Raw genomic sequence first — 19,241 nt, 5'->3', positions numbered from 1 at the left:
AATCGTAAAAAGTTTTGGTTTTCTAGGGGACAAGGGCCTCCCTTTTGGTTGTATAGGCCTACTTGCGAGAAAAGTATCCATACCGGAGTTTAATATTAAATAGCCAACATTAATATATTGTTAAATCCATTCATTTTTGCTTCCAAGTGGATGATATTTACCCTCAGATTTTTCATAGGATCTGCTGGGTTATTGAGACTGAAAATCATTGAACAAAAATTGTCTGAATAAAGTTTTGTACACCTTTGACTAAAATATGCAAGTCCTTGTTACTAACGCTAGACAGTCATTGGACTTGTCACTAATGGGCGTTGAAGAATTATCTGACGATTTGAGCAAGTTGTTTTACCTGCGAAAAAAGTTGATAATTGCATGATAATTACCTGGTTGTTTTCATAATCTTGATAGGTCATTATGTTTGTCCATGGATTTCACAAGTGGTGTTTTCTTCGGGGCATTATATCTGAAAAACAACGTATTTAAGCTACGTTACCTCACGATCATCATCATCCTTGATGGCATTTAGTTGTCATTTTGAAAAATCATTTTCTACACTTTGGCGCCAATGCAACCAATTTTTCGGTTGTGGCCTTTTTCGTTAGTTTTGTCGGTAGGAAATTGGTATGTGTTTCTTATGCCGTTTCGCCTTTTCATGTGCGATTTATAATATCATTAGGTCATATCATATATATTTCTTTACCTTTGAATGTTTACCTCACAAAATTTCTAATCAGCACAGCCTAGTAAAGAACGAACCCTAGCTCATAGTAACTGAAAATTTAAAAACGCGCTTTGAATTCGCATGAGAAGCAGTGATCAGGGGCGAATCTCCAGCAATTTTATTGGGGGGGGGGGGGCGAGAGGGGTCCATATCTGGAAAGTCAAAGGGCAGGGGATGTTTAATATTTTTTCTCCACATTATTGGGGGGGGGCAATTGCCACCCCCAAACGACGCCCCTGGCAGTGATGTGTCTCCTTCTTTTCTTCTTTTTTTATTATATCGCTAGTAGGCCACTGAAACACCATAGAAAAATGTTGAAGGACTCATTTGAAAGTTATTTTTTATATCGGCGCAATTTTGGGCAAAAACTGCATCTTGATATAGAAGATGATACACCATACGTATGTTTTGACAAGAGATAAAGTAAGACGAGTATATTTTGAAAATTTGCTTTTCTGGAGTATGACGACATATTATAGTGACTCCGCTGCCTGATTCCTTGTGCTTCGGTCTTTACCAGATTCCAGCTTCGAAAAAGCTTCAGACGCGACCTAGTGAAAAACGAACTCTAGCCCACAGTAATCGAAAATTTAGAAACGCATTTTGAAAAGAAACTGTGGAGTGAGGAAGAATCGCCCTTTGAAGTTGATTCAGGAATTGTAACTATTATTTTGGTCAATCTTAATGGTAAATGTTTGTTGCAAAAACATATCAAAGAGGAATCAGTCACGTTTTTAAAAGGCGAGTTTATTGCTTCCAATTCTGGTAGGCTATACGTCTAAGGAACAATGTGATTAACTTACGAACATACGCCATAAACGTACAGCAATGAAATTACTGCACCGTTTTTACCACAAAATTGTTGGAAAGTAATTTTTCTTTTTTATCTTTAATTTAACCGCGCAGATCTCCACTCACTGAGGATAGACTATTTCTGCAAGAGAGGGGGCACTTTAAGGGGAAAAAAGTTCCGAGAACGAAATAAGTTACATGAAAAGGGATTATACCTATTGATTGAACGTGCTGGGCTGGGCTATCAATTTCAGTTTAAAAAAAATAAGTCACACAAGGCTTTTACAATTACCGCAGGTTATTGACAGGGCCGTACCCCGAGGGGGGGAGGTTTAGGGGGTTTGAACCCCTCCCGAAATGTTTTTTTGAATCGTAAAAACGTAAAAAAAATGGATATAAACAAATTTTATATGCGTTTTTTGTTTTTTTTTGTATACACACCCCCCCAAAAAAAAAGTCTTTGAGTAGAATTCCGTTTCGAAAAAAAATCCTGGGTACGGCCTTGGTTATTAAGTAATCCCATGAATCTAGAAGTCCAAAATTTAAATGCTTTCCTCTCAAAAGTATATGTAATACGAAGCTGAAATAATAAATACAAATCAAACAAGTTTTTCAGATGTATGGTTTCTGCATTAGCATTTAAATGTTCAAGGGCTTAAAACAAGTCACTATTAGGCTAACCTAAAGAATATCTTACCAAGGAAGTTGGAATGGAACAAATATCTCTATTCCTCGATTTGTTTCGAATCATGTTATTTCCGCCTTAGAGATCTCTATAAGTGGATCCATAGCTTGTAGTGTATAAGAATACATGAATTTGCTTTTAGCATGTAAGGGAACTATCTAGTCGAATTGTGGTTTCTAAACTGGGTTTTGCAATTCGATTGGATTTTATATCCTATCTTCTGTAAGGGATCTTAATTTGTTAGATTTGTACCATACTTATCTGCGTGGTAAACCTACAAAATGGAAGACAAAAGTTGACATGGATACAACAGGAGGGAGGAGTACCGGACATGCATTCGGGTATCGGGTACCGGAAATGCATGCAGCCATTATCTCTAGGAGTCATAAGGTGATGTATGAGACATAGAAAGTGTGTTTTTGCAGCATGCGCTTATGCAAGAATATATTTCAGGATGGAATTTATTTCGGAGGTGACAAGGGAAGCAAAGTAGAAAAAAAGCCAAAAAGGAGAATTATATTAAGCTGTTGGAAATTTTGCAAAAAAAAAAACTAAAATGGTGTAAGTTCTGGGAAAATTAGTTATTAAGAATCCCTTTATTCTCATCCCTGCTGGACCCTGATTTGGGCAAATTTTAAAAAAACATTGCAAAGTATCCACGTTCTCTTGTATGCAGGTTAGCATTTGACGGCCAACGTCTATAGCTCCTGGATAAAGCTCGCACCAATTCAGTTTGTTTTAAAATTTAACAAATTGATTTTAAAAATTTTTGACTTGAGAATCATTTTTTTAAACCTCTTTCTATGGCCCAACTCAGTTTGTTCACTTTATTCTAAAAGCTCTTTTTTTATCTAACCTTTGCAATCTCTTTCCCTTAATTGTTTTTCCGTGCTGCTTCGTTTTTCTTTTCTTTTTTAAATGCAACGTGGGATACAGCAATATATATGATTCTTTTTCGTCAGCCTCTATCATCCTGATCTTCTAACAAAGTGAGGCTTTGCTTGAGCTGCCAAAATATAGACAAGGTCATTCATATTCGCTGTCTTCCTTTACCCAAGTCACTAATATCCATCAATTTGTCATGGATTCGACTCCCCTAGCATTGGATAAAAGACCTACAGACAGTTAAAAAGTCCTTGTGATTTGTATAAGTACTAAAGATGGGGGAGCTTCTGAAGCGTGGCAAAGGGCCTATTCACAGCTTCTTCCGGAGAGGGTCAACATTTTCTTGTTTATTGATATGCTGACTCATCTTGATGCGGTACTTTCTAATCCTTTTTCTGTCGCTACATCAACACAAAATATGCTCTAGCAAAAGAATATAAAATAGTCATTGAATAAACAGAAAGTAGAAAATAAGTTTTAATGCCTGAATAGTTTATGCTGCTCATGGCCGCCCATAAGCTGAATTCCAGGGGGGGGCAAACCTCGTCTAATTGGCACTTTTAATGCTATATAATAGAAATCCCAGAACAAAAATACAAAAATAAGGCAGCATCATTCAGCCAGGGAGGGGGGGCGGGCGGCGCCCCCCCCCCTTGTGGGTGCCCATGGCTGCTGGCTTTCCTGACTGTTACATGCTGGATAGAATGTCTTATATTCCTTCGGATATACTGCATTTCGCCTAAGAAGTACCTACTTCCAATGAATGTAGTGAAACTTCCTTTGGGGTTGATCCTCTTGGTGAAATATTCACCTCTAGATGTCGATTATAACGCAACCTAAGAATCTTTTGAAAATGAGGGCGTTAATCAGCTGTTAGGCAAAAATAAATCCAATAGCCTCCATCAAAATCTAAATATTCTTTGGTTTTCCGCTAGGCTAAATACTTAAAAATTGCCACAAAAGGCCCATTTCTGAGAACTTTTCGTAACAAAAAAAAAGATAAAATGGGTCTACATAGGGTTTTTAATATTACTATAACAAGCAAATTGGACATAGAAAGAAAAAAATGCTGCCCGAATAAGGAGTTATGTCATTGACCTATTTTTTATTTAGTTCGGGGCTTCTCAACCAGAACAAGGAAGGATTCGTTGAGACATGTAATTCCTCTTAAGGTTTTCGCGAGGATTAATAGGGTGAAAATTGTTATTCTAGGTCTTTTAAAACTATAGATATTAAAGTTGGCAGATTGGCTTGTTGTAAGTCTGGTTTTGTAGAAAAACAAAATTTCTTTTTACGGGGTGCTACCCTTTCATCTAACCGTCATAAGCACTAAACGACATAACATCTAACCGTCACAAGCACTAAACGTCATAACATCTAACCGTCAGGACATCGACAAAAAATTTATAAGTTTATATAATAGTAACAAGTATATTATAGTTTAGAAACAAATTTCGGCTATATATTTGCACATCAGGGGGGTGGGGGTAAAGCATAGCATATATTAAATACGTAACCTAACCTAACCTAGGTACCTTTTCCCCCCTAAACCCCCCAAAACTAAAGTTTTAAAATTTGTCGATGTCCTGTCGTGTCGATATCCTGACGGATTTTTTTGTCGATATTATGACGGATTTTGACGATGTCCTGACGGTTAGATGTTATGACGCCTTCCCCTTTTTACTGTGATTGCCTTGCAAATGTGTAAACTTTATATTGGGGATTCAGAAGATTCCCAGCCAAGGACGTTTATGTTAGCGTATGTTCTTAATATTTTCGAAAACTTAAGTGCTTCTAATAATAATTACAATTTGCTTTGTGTCAGGTGTTACCTCCGCCATTTTATGTTATTAGGAACTCCCACTAAGTTAAATGTATCTATTTCTTTATTTTGGCATGGAAAGTGGACATCATGGAGCGCTGGCTTATTGAGATTATAATCACTGTTATCAACTTGATACAAACACTTCCTTATTTGAGGGCTCTTTCACTTTTTTATACTGAAGTTCTACTTAGCTGCGCAAGCAGAATAGGTGACATTCTAATTTGGGTGTTTTGTAAATAACAAGCCAAACAGCCTATTGGACGACTAGCATAAATAAAAATAATTACCGTGATGTATGCTACTTTCTGGAGACCAGAGATAAATATTCTGCCCCATCCCCCATAATTCTAAATCCCCTCTACCCAAAATAAAAGAAAATTTTATCTTGGAAGTTTCAACTCAACCTGCGAGACACAACAGGTCATGCATACCAAACTACGTATAAAAAATTGTCACCTTCTACTGACCTACTGACTACATGCAGTCGATATAATGGGGCTTGTCGTTTGCCTTTTGACAAAAACGCAAACTCTCTTGTGATCATTTGGAAACCAACTGACTGATCTCACTGTAAAAGTATCTGTTCTCTGGGAAAACTGTTATCCATTCTGAAGTTCTTATGTTAGCATAACGCCATAGTTTTCAGATTAGCTAGTAAATGGTAAGTATTACCAACATTGCTGATCGTGGTTGCAGCGGTAGCAGCAACCACGCCCCTTATTAGCCATACGCCTCAACGCCCCATAGTAACCAAAAATTTAAAACACGTAAAAAAAAATGGCAAGTGACAAAAGATTGCTATTTCTAGGTGATTCAGGAATGGTTGTTAATAACTAAATAAGGCTTGATAGCAAAAGGCTATTTTGGAAACAGATTTCAGGGAATTTCGGAGAATAGTCTGAAACCCCTAAAAATGTCGTCAGATCGAAACAAAAGTACAACATTGGAATCGTCATGGCTGACTCACATTATAGTCCCCCGGCTTGAACAACAAGGAAAATCACTTTTTTGCATGGGTAGCATCACTGATGTATCCCTTTTTCCGTTTTGAGCTGTTTGAGGCCTCTTTTTGAAAGAAATGCTATGTCTACTCCATTTTGTAATTAACAAAACATCATTTTTAAATTGAAATCAAGTTTTTGACAAAAAATGATTATATTATATACTTGGCTATGTTTAAAAATTAAAAGTAAAATACACTTTGCTGGACAACATCAGTTAGAACCGTTAAATTTTGTTTATTCGAATTAGAGTATTCGTAATTAAACTCCTTTTATTTTTGTTTCTGGACATAGTAGCAAAATGAAGTCTCGCTGCCTCTTTGTTACGTTTTGGACGCGTGAGAATTCACGAAGTGGGAAGCTACTAGAGCAGTGGTTCTCAAGCTTATTTAGACACTGTACCCCTTTTTGCCCAAAATTTTTTTTTAGGTACCCCTTCTCAGTTATCGGTACTAAGTAAACTATAGCTAAAATCAAAATAAAATTGCCAGTCCTAGGGTTAAAGGGTTGTTTTATTTTTTTTTGGTCGGACGCGTACCCCCTGCAAAATTTTGCGTACCCCCCAGGGGTACGCGTACCACAGTTTGAGAACCATTGTACTATAGCATCGTTTCTCAACCTTTATAATGTTGAAATAGGACCTCCCTAAATAGGTTTATAAACAAAATGTTTTTCACTAGATACACTAGAAAAACAAAAGTGTTGTTCTTTGGTTTTTCATGTGATTTTTAGGATATTGAGACTAAAAAGTGTCCACTTTTGTGCTAAGTAAATACATTTGTTGAACTTTTCAGTATTTATAACTAGTAATCTAACTGCAGTGATATTCATTACTAAAGTAGTCCAAGAAAAGAAAATTAATCGCAATGAAATTGACTCCCAGAGTCAAGGCCATATCCAGGATTTTTTTTCGGATGGGATTTACAAAAGATTTCTTTTTTTGGGGGGGGGTCACCCCAAAAAACCTAAAAAACACATACAAAATTTGTCTATGCTCATTTTGTTACGTTTTTACGAGTCGGAAAACATTTGGGGGGGCGGGTTCAAACTGCCTACCGCCTCCCTCCTGAATACGGCCTAAAGTTACGACTAAAATTGAATCCCTTATGCTCGTTTATAGTTTTGTAAAACCAGTAAAGCAGCGTGATACTAATTTGCTATGGAAAGTATGAACATCTTTCGGTAAAGCCGAGAACAGCAAACGAAGCAAAACTAAGTAGATGCGGTTGCCTGCTCCTATGATAGAAATTCATTCCGTTTTTTCAGCGCTTCAAAGAGTATCTCGGGAAATGTAGAAAATTCGAACGTAGCTCTTGAAGATAGCAACAATATCGATCTTGAGCCAAGTAGCGAGTAGGCCTACCCGTACTTTGTTTGATCCTGCGTTCAATAAGCTTGTCGCGATTGATGTGTGTAACTTTTAGCATTCAAGAGTCAATTGCAGCCACTGAATTGCGTTCAAAAGCGTATTTGCTTATTGTTCTTCAGTGTTCAAGAAGCTGCAATTCGTCATTTAAAAAAAAATTGGAACCAAGGCCGTATCCTCGGGGGTTGGAGGGTTTGAACCCCCATCGAGATGTTTGTCTGACTCGTAAAATCTTAACAAAAATGAATTTAAACAATTTTTTGATGTGTTTTTTAAAGTTTTTTTTGTACCCCCCTCCAAAACAACTCTTTTTGTACCTTCCCTCTCCCAACATTTATTTATTAGTATAAGCTAACAATATTTTCGGTTAGTTTCAAAGGTTCTGTGGGTTTTGTACAATTTTTTTTTGTAAAAAAAGGAAATTCATTCTTATATTGAAACCGTGCTCAATAGCGCACATTAGTTACGCTTATTCAATAAGTTACTTCAATTTATTGTAATCAATTTGAGTAAAATCTTTGAACGTAGGGCGTAGGGTAAGTTAAGAAAAAACTTATCTATTTGAATACCGAATAGCCCTTCTACTTAAAGTTGATGCTTACATGGAATTCGATTCCTTGATTATAATACAATTTCTATTTTATTCTGATTGTTGTTCATTAGCTGTCTAGGACGCCAGTATCAGCAAGGACTATTTGTTATTGTTAAAACTGAAGCCTTTTCTAGTGTTACATTAACCCTTTTACTATGAGGCTGCATAAATAGTAGGGTCAATATTGCAGCTGAAAAAATCCCACAGTATATCAGCAGATAAATCAAGACCAGAAGAAAATATTGATGGCTTCACCAGTGGCTGGTTTCAACGACTGTTTATCCATGTTTCTGACGAATTAATTTTTGCCCGTTCGTGTAAATCTTTAAAAGATAGCCAGGGTGAATATTTATCACTCTGCCTAAATTTATTAAGATGCGAAACGAGAATTGGGCGTATTTCTTGTTAATTTTTATATTTCTTACTTATCGTATTTTGGAGATCGGTACGATAAGCCCTGATTTAAAGCTACTACTAATTAGATGCAAGGCCAGCTTAATACTTCTAAAGCTTAACATATTTTTTGGCAGGCTAGAGTATTCAGTCAGATCTACTTATAGATTAGTTGCATTCCTTACGGAGCTGTAATAGGTTCTAAGGACGTCAAAGATTTGTTTTTCCTTTTTAGTCAGAAATAAAGATGAAACTAATATTAAACTTAATCAGTTGTAATAATTAATTGATTTGATGTAATACTTAATATAATTGAATATTTAATGAAATGTAGTTACTGCTAATTTATTCGAAAAAAATTTAAAAGCACAGTATAGTCGATCGTCTCTTGTTTTAGTTAAGTGTTGGTATAAGCGATTGCTGATAGCAGCAATTACTAGCAATTAGCTTGATTCAAAAGCCAATCATGCCTCTAAAAAAGGAATCAACCCTTGTAAATAGCCTCACGGATAAAAAATAGTCAGCAAGTCTATCATGGGCTCGAAAAATGTCGTTCAATGAACGATGATTTTATAAAGATTTAAACTGGTAATCAGGTAACTCTGAAATAAATTGTGTTCAAGCATAATGCGCCTTCTTTGGCTAGGAATTGTAGCTCTCCTTCAGGTCGCAAATTAATTCTTTCAGTAACCAATTCATTTATGTCGGGGGAATTAAAAATGATGTCTAGTTAGTTTTGATTTTTATTAGTGTTCCAAAGTTCTTGTAAAAATATGACTTGACTCAAGGTTATTCAATGAATCTATAGGCTGTCTCCTACTATAGGGTGCAGAAACTTAGCCTACAACCACCGTGACTTTGAGGAAGCTGGATGTGACTCAAACCAAAAGACTCCATAAGATAGAGGAACTCTGCTGGCAGGATTTTATCAGCAACACCAACCTCCGAACCCGTACGGTCCAGATTCCATTTTCCCTACAAGTAGCACAGCGTAAGTGGAGATGGTATGGTCATCTTCTCCGAAATCCAGAAGAAACCCCTCTCACCCCGCCTATGATTTCGACACCGTGACCGCAGGATTGAAACGACCACGTCGTCGTCTAAGAATGAGATAGTCCGATAGTTTACATCAGTTCCTAAGCAAGGCAGGAATAAGACCTGAAGATGCACTTGCGGCTGCTCAAGACCGGGTTTCCTGGAGGAAGATGGTGTCTGCTCTCTCGACGCTGGTAGCCAGCAAGGAAATTACGTAAAGGGCATTTGAAGGATGGGACTTGAGCTGCTCTTGACTCAAAGCTCAAATCTGAACCTATTTCCGAGTTATTATCCCTTTCATAACAAATTTTACACATTCTTTATGTGTCTCTACCGGTCGTGTTTCTTCTGGTGCAGATTGCTGACATTTAAGATATGTTATGCTGCTTTTAATTAGCCCTCATTTTATCCCTGCAAGTATTGTCTTATTAATTCAAAATGGTTGTAACAAGGTCTTTAATCAGACCGAAGTCTGAGGTAAAACTTTGGAACATCATTTCTTTTTCTGGTAATTCCCATTATAAAGAGCAGGATCGAAAAAGGGCAGTTGTGGGCTGCATATGATCCATCGACAAAGGGTCATTGGCCCATCAGGATTGATGTATATTCGGGTTATTTGATAGTGTAAATCGCAAAATAAGCAGAATTTGAAATTTAAAATTTGCGCAACCATTTTATCTAATTTGTTGTTTTTTTTTTTAGTTTCTTCCATTGGTGACGACTCAGATATTGCCCTCTATGTTGGCGTTGCGGTTGCTATTGTGGTTGTTGCCCTGATTATTCTAGTTGTTCTAACTTTGAGACTAATTCAAAACAAAGCCCACAGGAATAGTGGTTATCCATCAAAGAATTCAGGTAACATTTTCCTTATGAATATTTATAGTTTGTCATAACTAAATATATGTTAGTATCATGTACATATATAAAAGTGAGCCTCTTCACTTGGATAAATTTCGTGATTCCACCCATAATTTCTCATGAGATTCATTGAACTTACCACTATTTTTACTTTTTTGGCGAATATGCCCCTCCCTTCAAAATAAATTCACATGTATGTGCCTTCAAGACCTTATCCAGGGGGAGGGAGGTTAAAGGGTCTAACCCCCCTCCGCCGAAATGCGTTCCCAACTCGCATAGACGTAATAAAAATGCATAAAAACTCATTTTTGATGGGTTTTCTTAAGTTTTAAGCCCCCCCCCCCCGAACAAAAGTCTTGGATACGGCCTTGTGTGCCCTATTGCATAGCTTATATTTACATATATTTATTTGATCTATTCCTTTATTTTGAAGTTGCTAAATATCTAGAAATCAATGGGTGAACGCGATTTTTTCTTTTTTTTTTTAGATGGGTTTAACCGTTAGACTTTGGGGACATTTTAACGGTATAAACTTTAAAGGGAACTGACACCCGCTTCGTGGGATTGCTGTGAAACAACGTCAATTTTTCAAATGGTGACCCTATGGATATTTCTATATTTCTATTCATGCTGAAGAATAATGTAGATTCTTCCCGAATTTCTTTCTACAAATGTCCTGGCAAATACTTTTGACAATAAATGATTCTTAGTAGCAAATATGTTGACAAAACATGATATACAAGGGACACTCCCATCCGTTTGAAGGAGGGGGAGGGGTTTGGGGCGTCTTCAAAATTTCAAATATTAACCTCCTAACAAGATTTGTATATTGGGACTCAATATAAAAATCACAAAAAACTAAGATATAAGGCCCTCCCATATTTTGTCTTATGACTTCTGGAATCAAAAGTTGGTGGGATTTTATGTCATTTGGTAGGTACTTAAAAAATGTAGATAGTAACTTTAACTACGATTACCAGTTATGTGTTACAATCAGGAACCTACGCAGGGGGTGCCTCCGGGCCCGCCCCCCCCCCCCGAAATCTCACGATTTTTTTCATTTTCCCATAATTTTCTGATTTTTCTCACAGAATAATGGGTTTGAAGGATTTGCCCCCCCCCAAAAACAAATTCCTGCGTACGTGCCTGGTTACAATAACTTAGTGTTTTGTGATGGCTTTAGAATAAAAAAGAAATGACATCTGCGTGTTCATGCCTATCTGAAAAAAAGAAAATCAGGTTATCACCTCAAGAGTTTGACTTTAAGACTTCAATCAGGGTAAGTTATTTCGGAGCTGGGTAAGGGTTCATGAGTCAAAAAAAGGTAAGACCCTGCGCTGAAAAAATGAGACTTTTCCTAACCAGGAATGTGATTATTTTAGTGAAAAGTTTACACTCCCCCACCTCCAAGGTAAAATTCTAAAAGGGGTCCTGAATTTGATGTCTTGAAATATCGAAATTGTTTTGGAATTCTGACTTTTAGCTTATGAAATGGCCAAAAAAGGCCTTCGCTATATACCCCCCTCAAAAATAGACTGATTCCTACATCCCACCCCTTTAACCGAAATACTGGATAGATCCCTGCCCCCTCTCTCCCACCAATCTGTTAGATCCGATGTTTCCAAGAACATCTTCTGTTAGAAGATGTTTTGGTACTCTTGCATTATGCGGACCTCTCGGATTAACTACTATAGAGTAGGCAATGATAAAACTCGTTTTTGACTTGTTTACCGCTATAGACTAGACAATGATAGCGTGGTTGTCATTGCGTATACGCTACTAAACTGTGTTTTTTTGGGGTTTAGGGGGGGGAGGGAAGGTACCTAGGTTAGGTTACGTATTTAATATATACTATGCTTTACCCCACATCCCCCCCCTAATGTGCGAATATTTAGCCCAAATTTGTTTCTAAGCTATTAAATATTCACCCTATTTTATTTTATTTCATTGGCATTAACCAAACTTGACTTTTTAGAAAGGTCCGCATAATGCAAGAGTATTGATGTTTTGATACTGATTTTTCTTGTTCAAATTCAAGTTATCTTAAAAGAAAGAAGAATAGAACCTAATAAGTCGTAAAAAATATTACATCTGCTGATATTAAATATATCCCAATTTTTCACAATAACTTTGTCAAGAGAATAGCCTATTAAATATGCAAATACTGTTTTTTATGTTTATACCTCATACAGTGCAACTATTCTACAAATGTTTATAAGAACCAGAGGGTTCTTATCTGATCGGAAATATTACACCAGATCCTATTTAACACCGACACAGTTGGTGCCGTCCAAACATGGAAATATGGTCTTAATTGCGTTATTCGAAAACAATGGGAAACACAATTTAATTCATTTCGTACTCAGTAATTTTACTTGTCCACTAACCCAACAGGTGTCCATCCGTCTGGCGTGTGCTTTCTCACGGCCAAAAAATACCAAGCTGGACAATCTGACAAAATAAAATAAAAAGGGAAGAAAGATAAGGCGCGCTCACAAAAAAAGGCTGTCAGAGCTAATGATATTTAGAAAAGCTTATGTTCCAACCTTTTGACTGTTATTTACAAATAGTGTAGTTGATTGGGTGGAATAAGATGTCATTTTATGGGTTTTTCAATTATAATCCGGACCTTTTATTACAATTGATGGATGGCTAGTAATAATTTAATTTTTAATGACAATTCTAGATTTGCAGTTGATAATCCAGCTTTCGACAATGCAACAGTAACATAAAAATGTGACAATAACCCGAATTAAACATGGATTTTCAATTGCTTTGATCTGAGAACCGAAATGGGCCCCTGGCCTCTCTTCTTATCAATTTTTAGCACAAATTTAGATACGTAGCATCTTATTTGAAGTGAAATGATGCTTGGATTTTGAATATCTATTAATAGTGGCACGAACTTGTCTCTTATAAACCCATTTAACCTATACTATAGTCAGCGAGTATCATATTTGACAAAATTTTTGGAATCTTAAGTTAAACTTTTTTTTTTATTATATTGAGTTGCTGAAAGTTGACAACCAAAATTTGTAGTTTTTCAATTTGCCATTGTACATTACTTGGATGATTGTATTTCAAAAGTTTGGTTTACCATTTTGACAAAATTTGAATTATTCCGAACAATCTTCAAGTCTCTTCCTCGATAGAAACATTGTCGATTTTAGTTAGAAGATTGTAGAATCCCCCTTTGTAGGATTCAACGAAAGTGTTTTTCTATGGATTAACAGACCCCCTTCCCCCTCCAAAAAATGTAAAAAATCAATTCCTTTTTGATAAAATAAAAGCCACCGTCTTCTCTACAGTAGCGCTTCCCCTTAAATAAGCTAGCCCTCTCTCGAAATGCAATCCTGGATACGTCCATTGCTAGGCAACAAAGAAATACATAAGGAAAAAGCATTGTCTAAATGTGTTGCAACTTCCGGTGTATTCCATCTTACAAGAGCATTTCCAACCAGACTCATACTAAGGAATCTATTTTTGGGTACAGCATATAATAGGGGGGCCTACTATTTAAGCTACTGGGACTGAAGCCACCCCCCTCGCTGCTTAAGAAGGGGCTTCCAACAGCAAGGTTGTGTATCAAAGCAATAACCTACATATTGGCTTGGAAGACACTTCGTGGTAATCTAATGGGCAAATTATTTACTGCCTTGAATCCTTCTATTCTTGTTCAAAGACCCCATTGTCTAAACTTTCTTTTTTTATACTAAGAAATTACAAAACCATTCTTGTGGCCTACACAATTCAGGACCTTGGGGGGATCCTCCAAGGGCACGCTGACACCCAAATATTGATTTTTTAGGCTCCAGAAATTATGGTTTTTCATGAATTTACGATTTTTTGACGAAAGCTCTCAGCGATTTTTTGGACAAGCATTACCCTTGCGTACACGATCTTTCATCTACTTTTTTTTCTTAAATGGTGCCCCTTATATGGAACTTTCTCGAATAAAGCAGTTCTGGAAATGGTGTTGTAAAATTACCGCAAAATAAAAATCCGGTAAGTAAAATCAGCCACATTTCTCGTATAATATAGCCTATATGTTATTTTTCATTTATTTATAAAAGCACCGAATACAAGTAAAAAAGTGGTTTGTAACGTTTGATGACTTTGGTCACCAAATCACTGGATCATAATAGCAAAACATTCAGTCACTTTCAGTCATTAAGACCATCTTCAACGTAATCTGCTGGCAAATCTAGCTCTTCCCCTTCAGGCTCAGATTCTGATTCAGATGATTGTGCCTGTTCCGAAGAAGAGTGCTTGATTTTGGACATCTATAAAAAAAAGCATTGTTTGGGAGTAAAATCATATTACAATTTTTTTCTACAATTTAACCTAAGAAATGTTACCCTAACAGACTTGCATATTGAAATAGCCAATCAGTCAAAATCAGCCGCATTTCTCATATCATATACATGTTATTTTTCATTTATTTATAAAAGCACCAAATACAAGTAAAAAAGTGGTTTATAACGTTTGACGACTTCGACTACCTAATCCCTGGATCATAATAGCAAAACATTCAGTCACTTTCAGTCATTAAGACCGTCTTCAACATAATCTGCTGGTAAATCTAGCTCCTCTCCTTCAGACTCAGATTATGCTTCAGATGACTGTGCCTGTTCCGAAGCTTCCCCCCCCCCGAAAAAAAACAATTAAAGTCCTGGATACGGCCGTGAGGATTATACATCAATTTCTACCTCCAACCTTCCGTATCTCTCTCTTAGAACTAATTCTGTATTTATCTGAAGATTATTTCAAAGCAACTGCTTAAACACAAGGGTCGTTAAACTACAATAATAATTTCTTAAAGACACTAGTCAGTAACAACACATTTGGTTGCAATTGGTTGAAAAGTAGGCTAAATTTTAGAAAGGGGCACTGGAACTTTCTATTTCCAATTGACTGACCCCCTCCAAAATTTATTCGCCCACCCATTCTACATGAAGTGCCTCTGGGAAAAAATAAACGAACAAATATTAATACTTTAAACCCTTATGGGTCTTCAGTCTTTACTATAAGCAATGCGGTACTCTTGCATTATATGGGCCTTTCTAAAAGTCAAGTTTGGTTAATGCTAATGAAATAAAATACGATGAATATATAATAGTTTAGAAACAAATTTGGGCTATATATTTGCACATTAGGGGGGTGGGGGTAAATCAGCATATATTAAATACTTAACCTAATCTAACCTAGGTACCTTCCCCCCCCCTAAACCCTAAAAAAACACAGTTTAAATATCGCATACGCAATGAAAACCACGCTATCATTACCTACTCTATAGCGGTTAACCCGTCAAAAACGGTTTTTTCGTGACTGGTTTCTTTTAAAGGCCCAGGGATAGTAGAAATTTCAATTTCCCTTCTAATGAAGATCCGGACTTATCCAGAGGGGAAATGGGCGGGGGGTTCCGTAGGGCAGGGGCAAATTCTCCATGGGGGTATTTTTCGGGGGGGGGGGGTAAATATCGCCTCCCGGGGGAATGACGGTATGAACACAAGATTTCTTTGGGATGTAAAATTTAAAATAAAAATGAGAATATTTATTCTGCTTCAGCCCTCCACATCATTGAAAATCTAGATCGTTTAGTTCTTTTTGATGAGGAAACTTTAATATCTGAAGCAAATGGCTTCCCACATTCTTTTAGGAATGCAATTGAAATTAAAAAAATCAATAAACACAAAACTAAACTAAAATAGATTAAAATTAAAGGATTCAAATAACATTTTTTCTTCAGCCTAAATTAAGATCATCTGACCACACTTATAATTAAAATTAGGTCAGTAAGAAAAGCCAAGTCAATCACTAAGCGGAGAATTCTTGTCCAATCTAATTGGTGAATTGTCTTTCATTTATTCTTGCTTGGTTTGTTTGATCCAGTCTTTCTTCTGCTCTGTTAAGAGTTACTTCAAAAGGGTTTTCTCGGCTATTTGGTTTTGCTATTTTTTTCTTGTTTGCCATATGTCAATCCTGATTGTATCTGGAAAGCTCACTGCCATTTCCGTTTGTTTTGAGTTTTATATCTTATCATTAGGAATTTCTTATCGTTTTTGCTTTGATATCTTACAGCTAATTTCTGCTATCCTTGCCTCTAAATTTGTCCATGACTTTTCAGGGACAATTTTTTATGTATATCTGGGTTTTCTTTTATTAATATACCGTTTTGTACATATTGGCAGTAGTAATTCTGGTTAACAAGGCCATACCCAGGGGTAGGTGGTTTGACCCCCCCCCCCCGCCCAAAATGTTTGTCTTAATCGTAAAAACATAACAAAAATGGATAAAAAAAAAATTTGTATGCGTTTTTTGATTTTTTTTTAACCCCCCTTCCACCCCGCAAAAATCCTTGAATAAAACACCCCCCCCCCCCGAAAAAATTTCTAGGTACGGCCCTGCTGGTTAATAATCCTACTAATAATACAAGCTTCGTGAATGAGCTGTAGAAACGGGTTAGTAAGCTGTGGTTGGAATAGTCGCAGAATGAATACAAACATCGGTGCATATTAAACACATTTTTGAAACATTTGCTTAATGGGCTCAGATTTACAATCAACTGCCTCAGAAATTCTTTAATACCAATTTTGGTGAAAATTTGTGTGTGCTTGATATGTTTTCAGTTTAGTACATTCAGACCTTAATGATGCTTAAATGACTAAAATATAATCTTTGAAGTCCATTCCCTAAATAATACTTCGTGATTGATCACGAGTCAAAAGTGGCTCAATATGTCTATATATGAGATTTTGGGATGGGGTAGTATGTTTCATGGGCCAAGGGTCCCAATTTCGACCATCCATTCATACAGATGAAAATCTTTGCATGACTCAAAATTCGACAAGGTGCGACACTTTCAGTATTTGTGAAATTTCCACTTAAGTATTTTCTACGCTTAAAGTGTTTTCTTTTGGACGTGTAAATTTCAATATTAGCTTGAAATTTCTAATCAGCATCCTCAACAATCCTTGTAAACCAATTTTAATGGAAACAAAACACATTTGTTAAATGTTTACTAAGTGAACTTTTAGTTAGGATGGTCATGCTGCGATTTTAAACATTTTTTGTGACTAACTATAATCGTTAATAAGGAAATGTTGAAAGATGGACTATACACACTGTCGACCAAAGGAGGCGTTGGAGGCAGAGCGTACGTACTGTTTACCAAAAGGGGCTGGAGACATGGATTACGCATTTTATACCAAAGGGAGGGGGTCAAGGATAAACCACATACGCTATTTGTTAAAGCGCGCTCGCTCAATCAGTAAGTCCTTAAATAATTTTTGGGGGAAATCATTCATAACCTGTGAAAAATGAACCTTTTTTTTTACTCTGTACAGTCATATGTTGACTTTTGACACTTCCAATAATGAAAATTTTATCATGCGGAACTATTTCCTGAAGCACCTCTGATTTATTGTGAGTCAAAAGATGTACTTTTCCCTTGCTATTTGCAGCTATATTTAATCTCAACACAATGAAACGTGTCCCCCTTTTTATTAAATTGCCTTTATGTAGACTTTGTTTGCATAATTTGGGGCCCTTGCCCCTAGGACTGTACCCATTATGTTGCCCCTAGTGTTGGCAAAATTTTCGGGCCTTTTGACTATTTTGACTAAAATGGCTGTAACAATTTTGGTCCAATGCCATATGGTACTGTGCATTGGAGCTCAGAATTTATGGTCGAATGATTCCTTACAAAGCTTTCTACGAGGATCTTTTCTATATGAGGACCCTTGGGGAAAAAACATGGGAGACATTTCTCTCTGCCAAGTCAACGCTGATGGGACAGTATTTGCTCCTCGCTTTGTCCAGTCCACCATTACAATCACCCGTACCCAGTAAATCCTCCCAAAATTTCACAACCCGCCAGATTCTGCTTACTCTGCTAAGTCTCCACAGCTGTTTCAGCTTACTCATCGATCCGTGCCTTTACCGAGTACCCAGAGATAGGGAAGAAATTTAACCCCTTTTATAAAGCAACATCTTAACAAAATCAATAGGGCAAGTAAATTTTTCCTAAATTACATATTGTTCCTCCGTCCCGATTTAGTTTTTTGGGTATTTTCACTTGTTAAATTTGATTTCCTTTTTATGCACCCTAAGCTCTAGTTTTACGCTTCTTGTATTGTCAATTGCTTATTTTAGTGTTGCTTCTTTTTGGGTCACTATATCCTATTTCTTCATGTTTTTTTTTTTTTTTTTTTTTTTTTTTTTTATTGTTTCACCTGGGACGCAAATTCTGCTTTACTATATTCTGATAGTGGTTTTTCAATGAATCATTTTCTTGCGTTAACGCATTGAATATGGAAACTAGGGAAAGTGACTTACTTCAGGCACGTACGCAGGAATTTGTTTCGGGGGGGGGGGACCAAATCCTTCAAACCCATTATTCTGTGAGAAAAATCAGAAAATTATGGGAAAATGAAAAAAATCGTGAGATTTCGGGGGGGGGGGGCCGGAGCCCCCGCCCCTGCGTACGTCCCTGACTTACTTTACCCCTTTCTGGAAAATTTAGTTTCCTACGTTGAATTGGAAGATAATATGTATTTTTTTCGAAATTTATAGGTTATCACGGTACTTGTTACTTTGCAAATGGAAAAGGTCATGAAATGCAGCCTGATTTGATGCAAACTGTAAATCTTCTGGGAAAAGGGTCTGGGATTCCATGCTGCGACTACAACTATTCTGAGCCTTCTAGTGCACTGTAAGTTTCTTGTTTTGTTTTTATTATTATTTTTCAGGGCTATTTCTTATCAAGGTAAGAAGCTTATCAAGGTCTTTTCTTATCAAGGTCTTTTATATATTAAAAAACACATATTTTCGCTATTGAATGTTACCTGATCTTTAATTCACATCATTTTCCTTTCATTTTTTTGTTTGTAGTTTTATATGTACGTTATCGAGGGATTGATCGTGACCCAAGTTTTGTGGTTATCTTTTAATTAGCCAAAAAGCCAGGCGTAAAAAAAGTAGCATTTACTGATTTGAGAGGACCGGAAAAAAGTAACTTGTCTCCTTCCCTTAATATTTGAAGTCCACTTATCCTCTCTCAAAAAACGGAAAAACTGTTCCTGAAACC

General features: G+C 36.6%; 1 protein-coding gene across 3 annotated transcripts in view; it reads left to right on the top strand.

Annotated features, from left to right (window-relative positions):
* Positions 1–19,241, top strand: part of LOC148945302 (netrin receptor UNC5C-like) — a 111,047-nt gene that overhangs the window by 51,634 nt on the left and 40,172 nt on the right. For all 3 annotated transcript variants that reach the window (XR_016142689.1, XM_089098689.1, XM_089098690.1), the window contains exons 8-9: positions 9,998–10,150; positions 18,728–18,866. Coding sequence is in view for 2 of the 3 variants with exons in the window: in XM_089098689.1 (XP_088954815.1) it covers positions 9,998–10,150; positions 18,728–18,866 (292 nt within the window). In the remaining variant the exon portion in view is untranslated. The remainder of the gene's footprint in view (positions 1–9,997; positions 10,151–18,727; positions 18,867–19,241) is intronic.

The sequence above is a fragment of the Artemia sp. Qi Xiang Cuo genome, chromosome 13, assembly GCF_049724085.1.
Source record: "Artemia sp. Qi Xiang Cuo chromosome 13, ASM4972408v1, whole genome shotgun sequence".
Taxonomy (NCBI): Eukaryota; Metazoa; Arthropoda; class Branchiopoda; order Anostraca; family Artemiidae; genus Artemia; species Artemia sp. Qi Xiang Cuo.
This window is presented reverse-complemented; position numbering and strand designations above follow the sequence as displayed.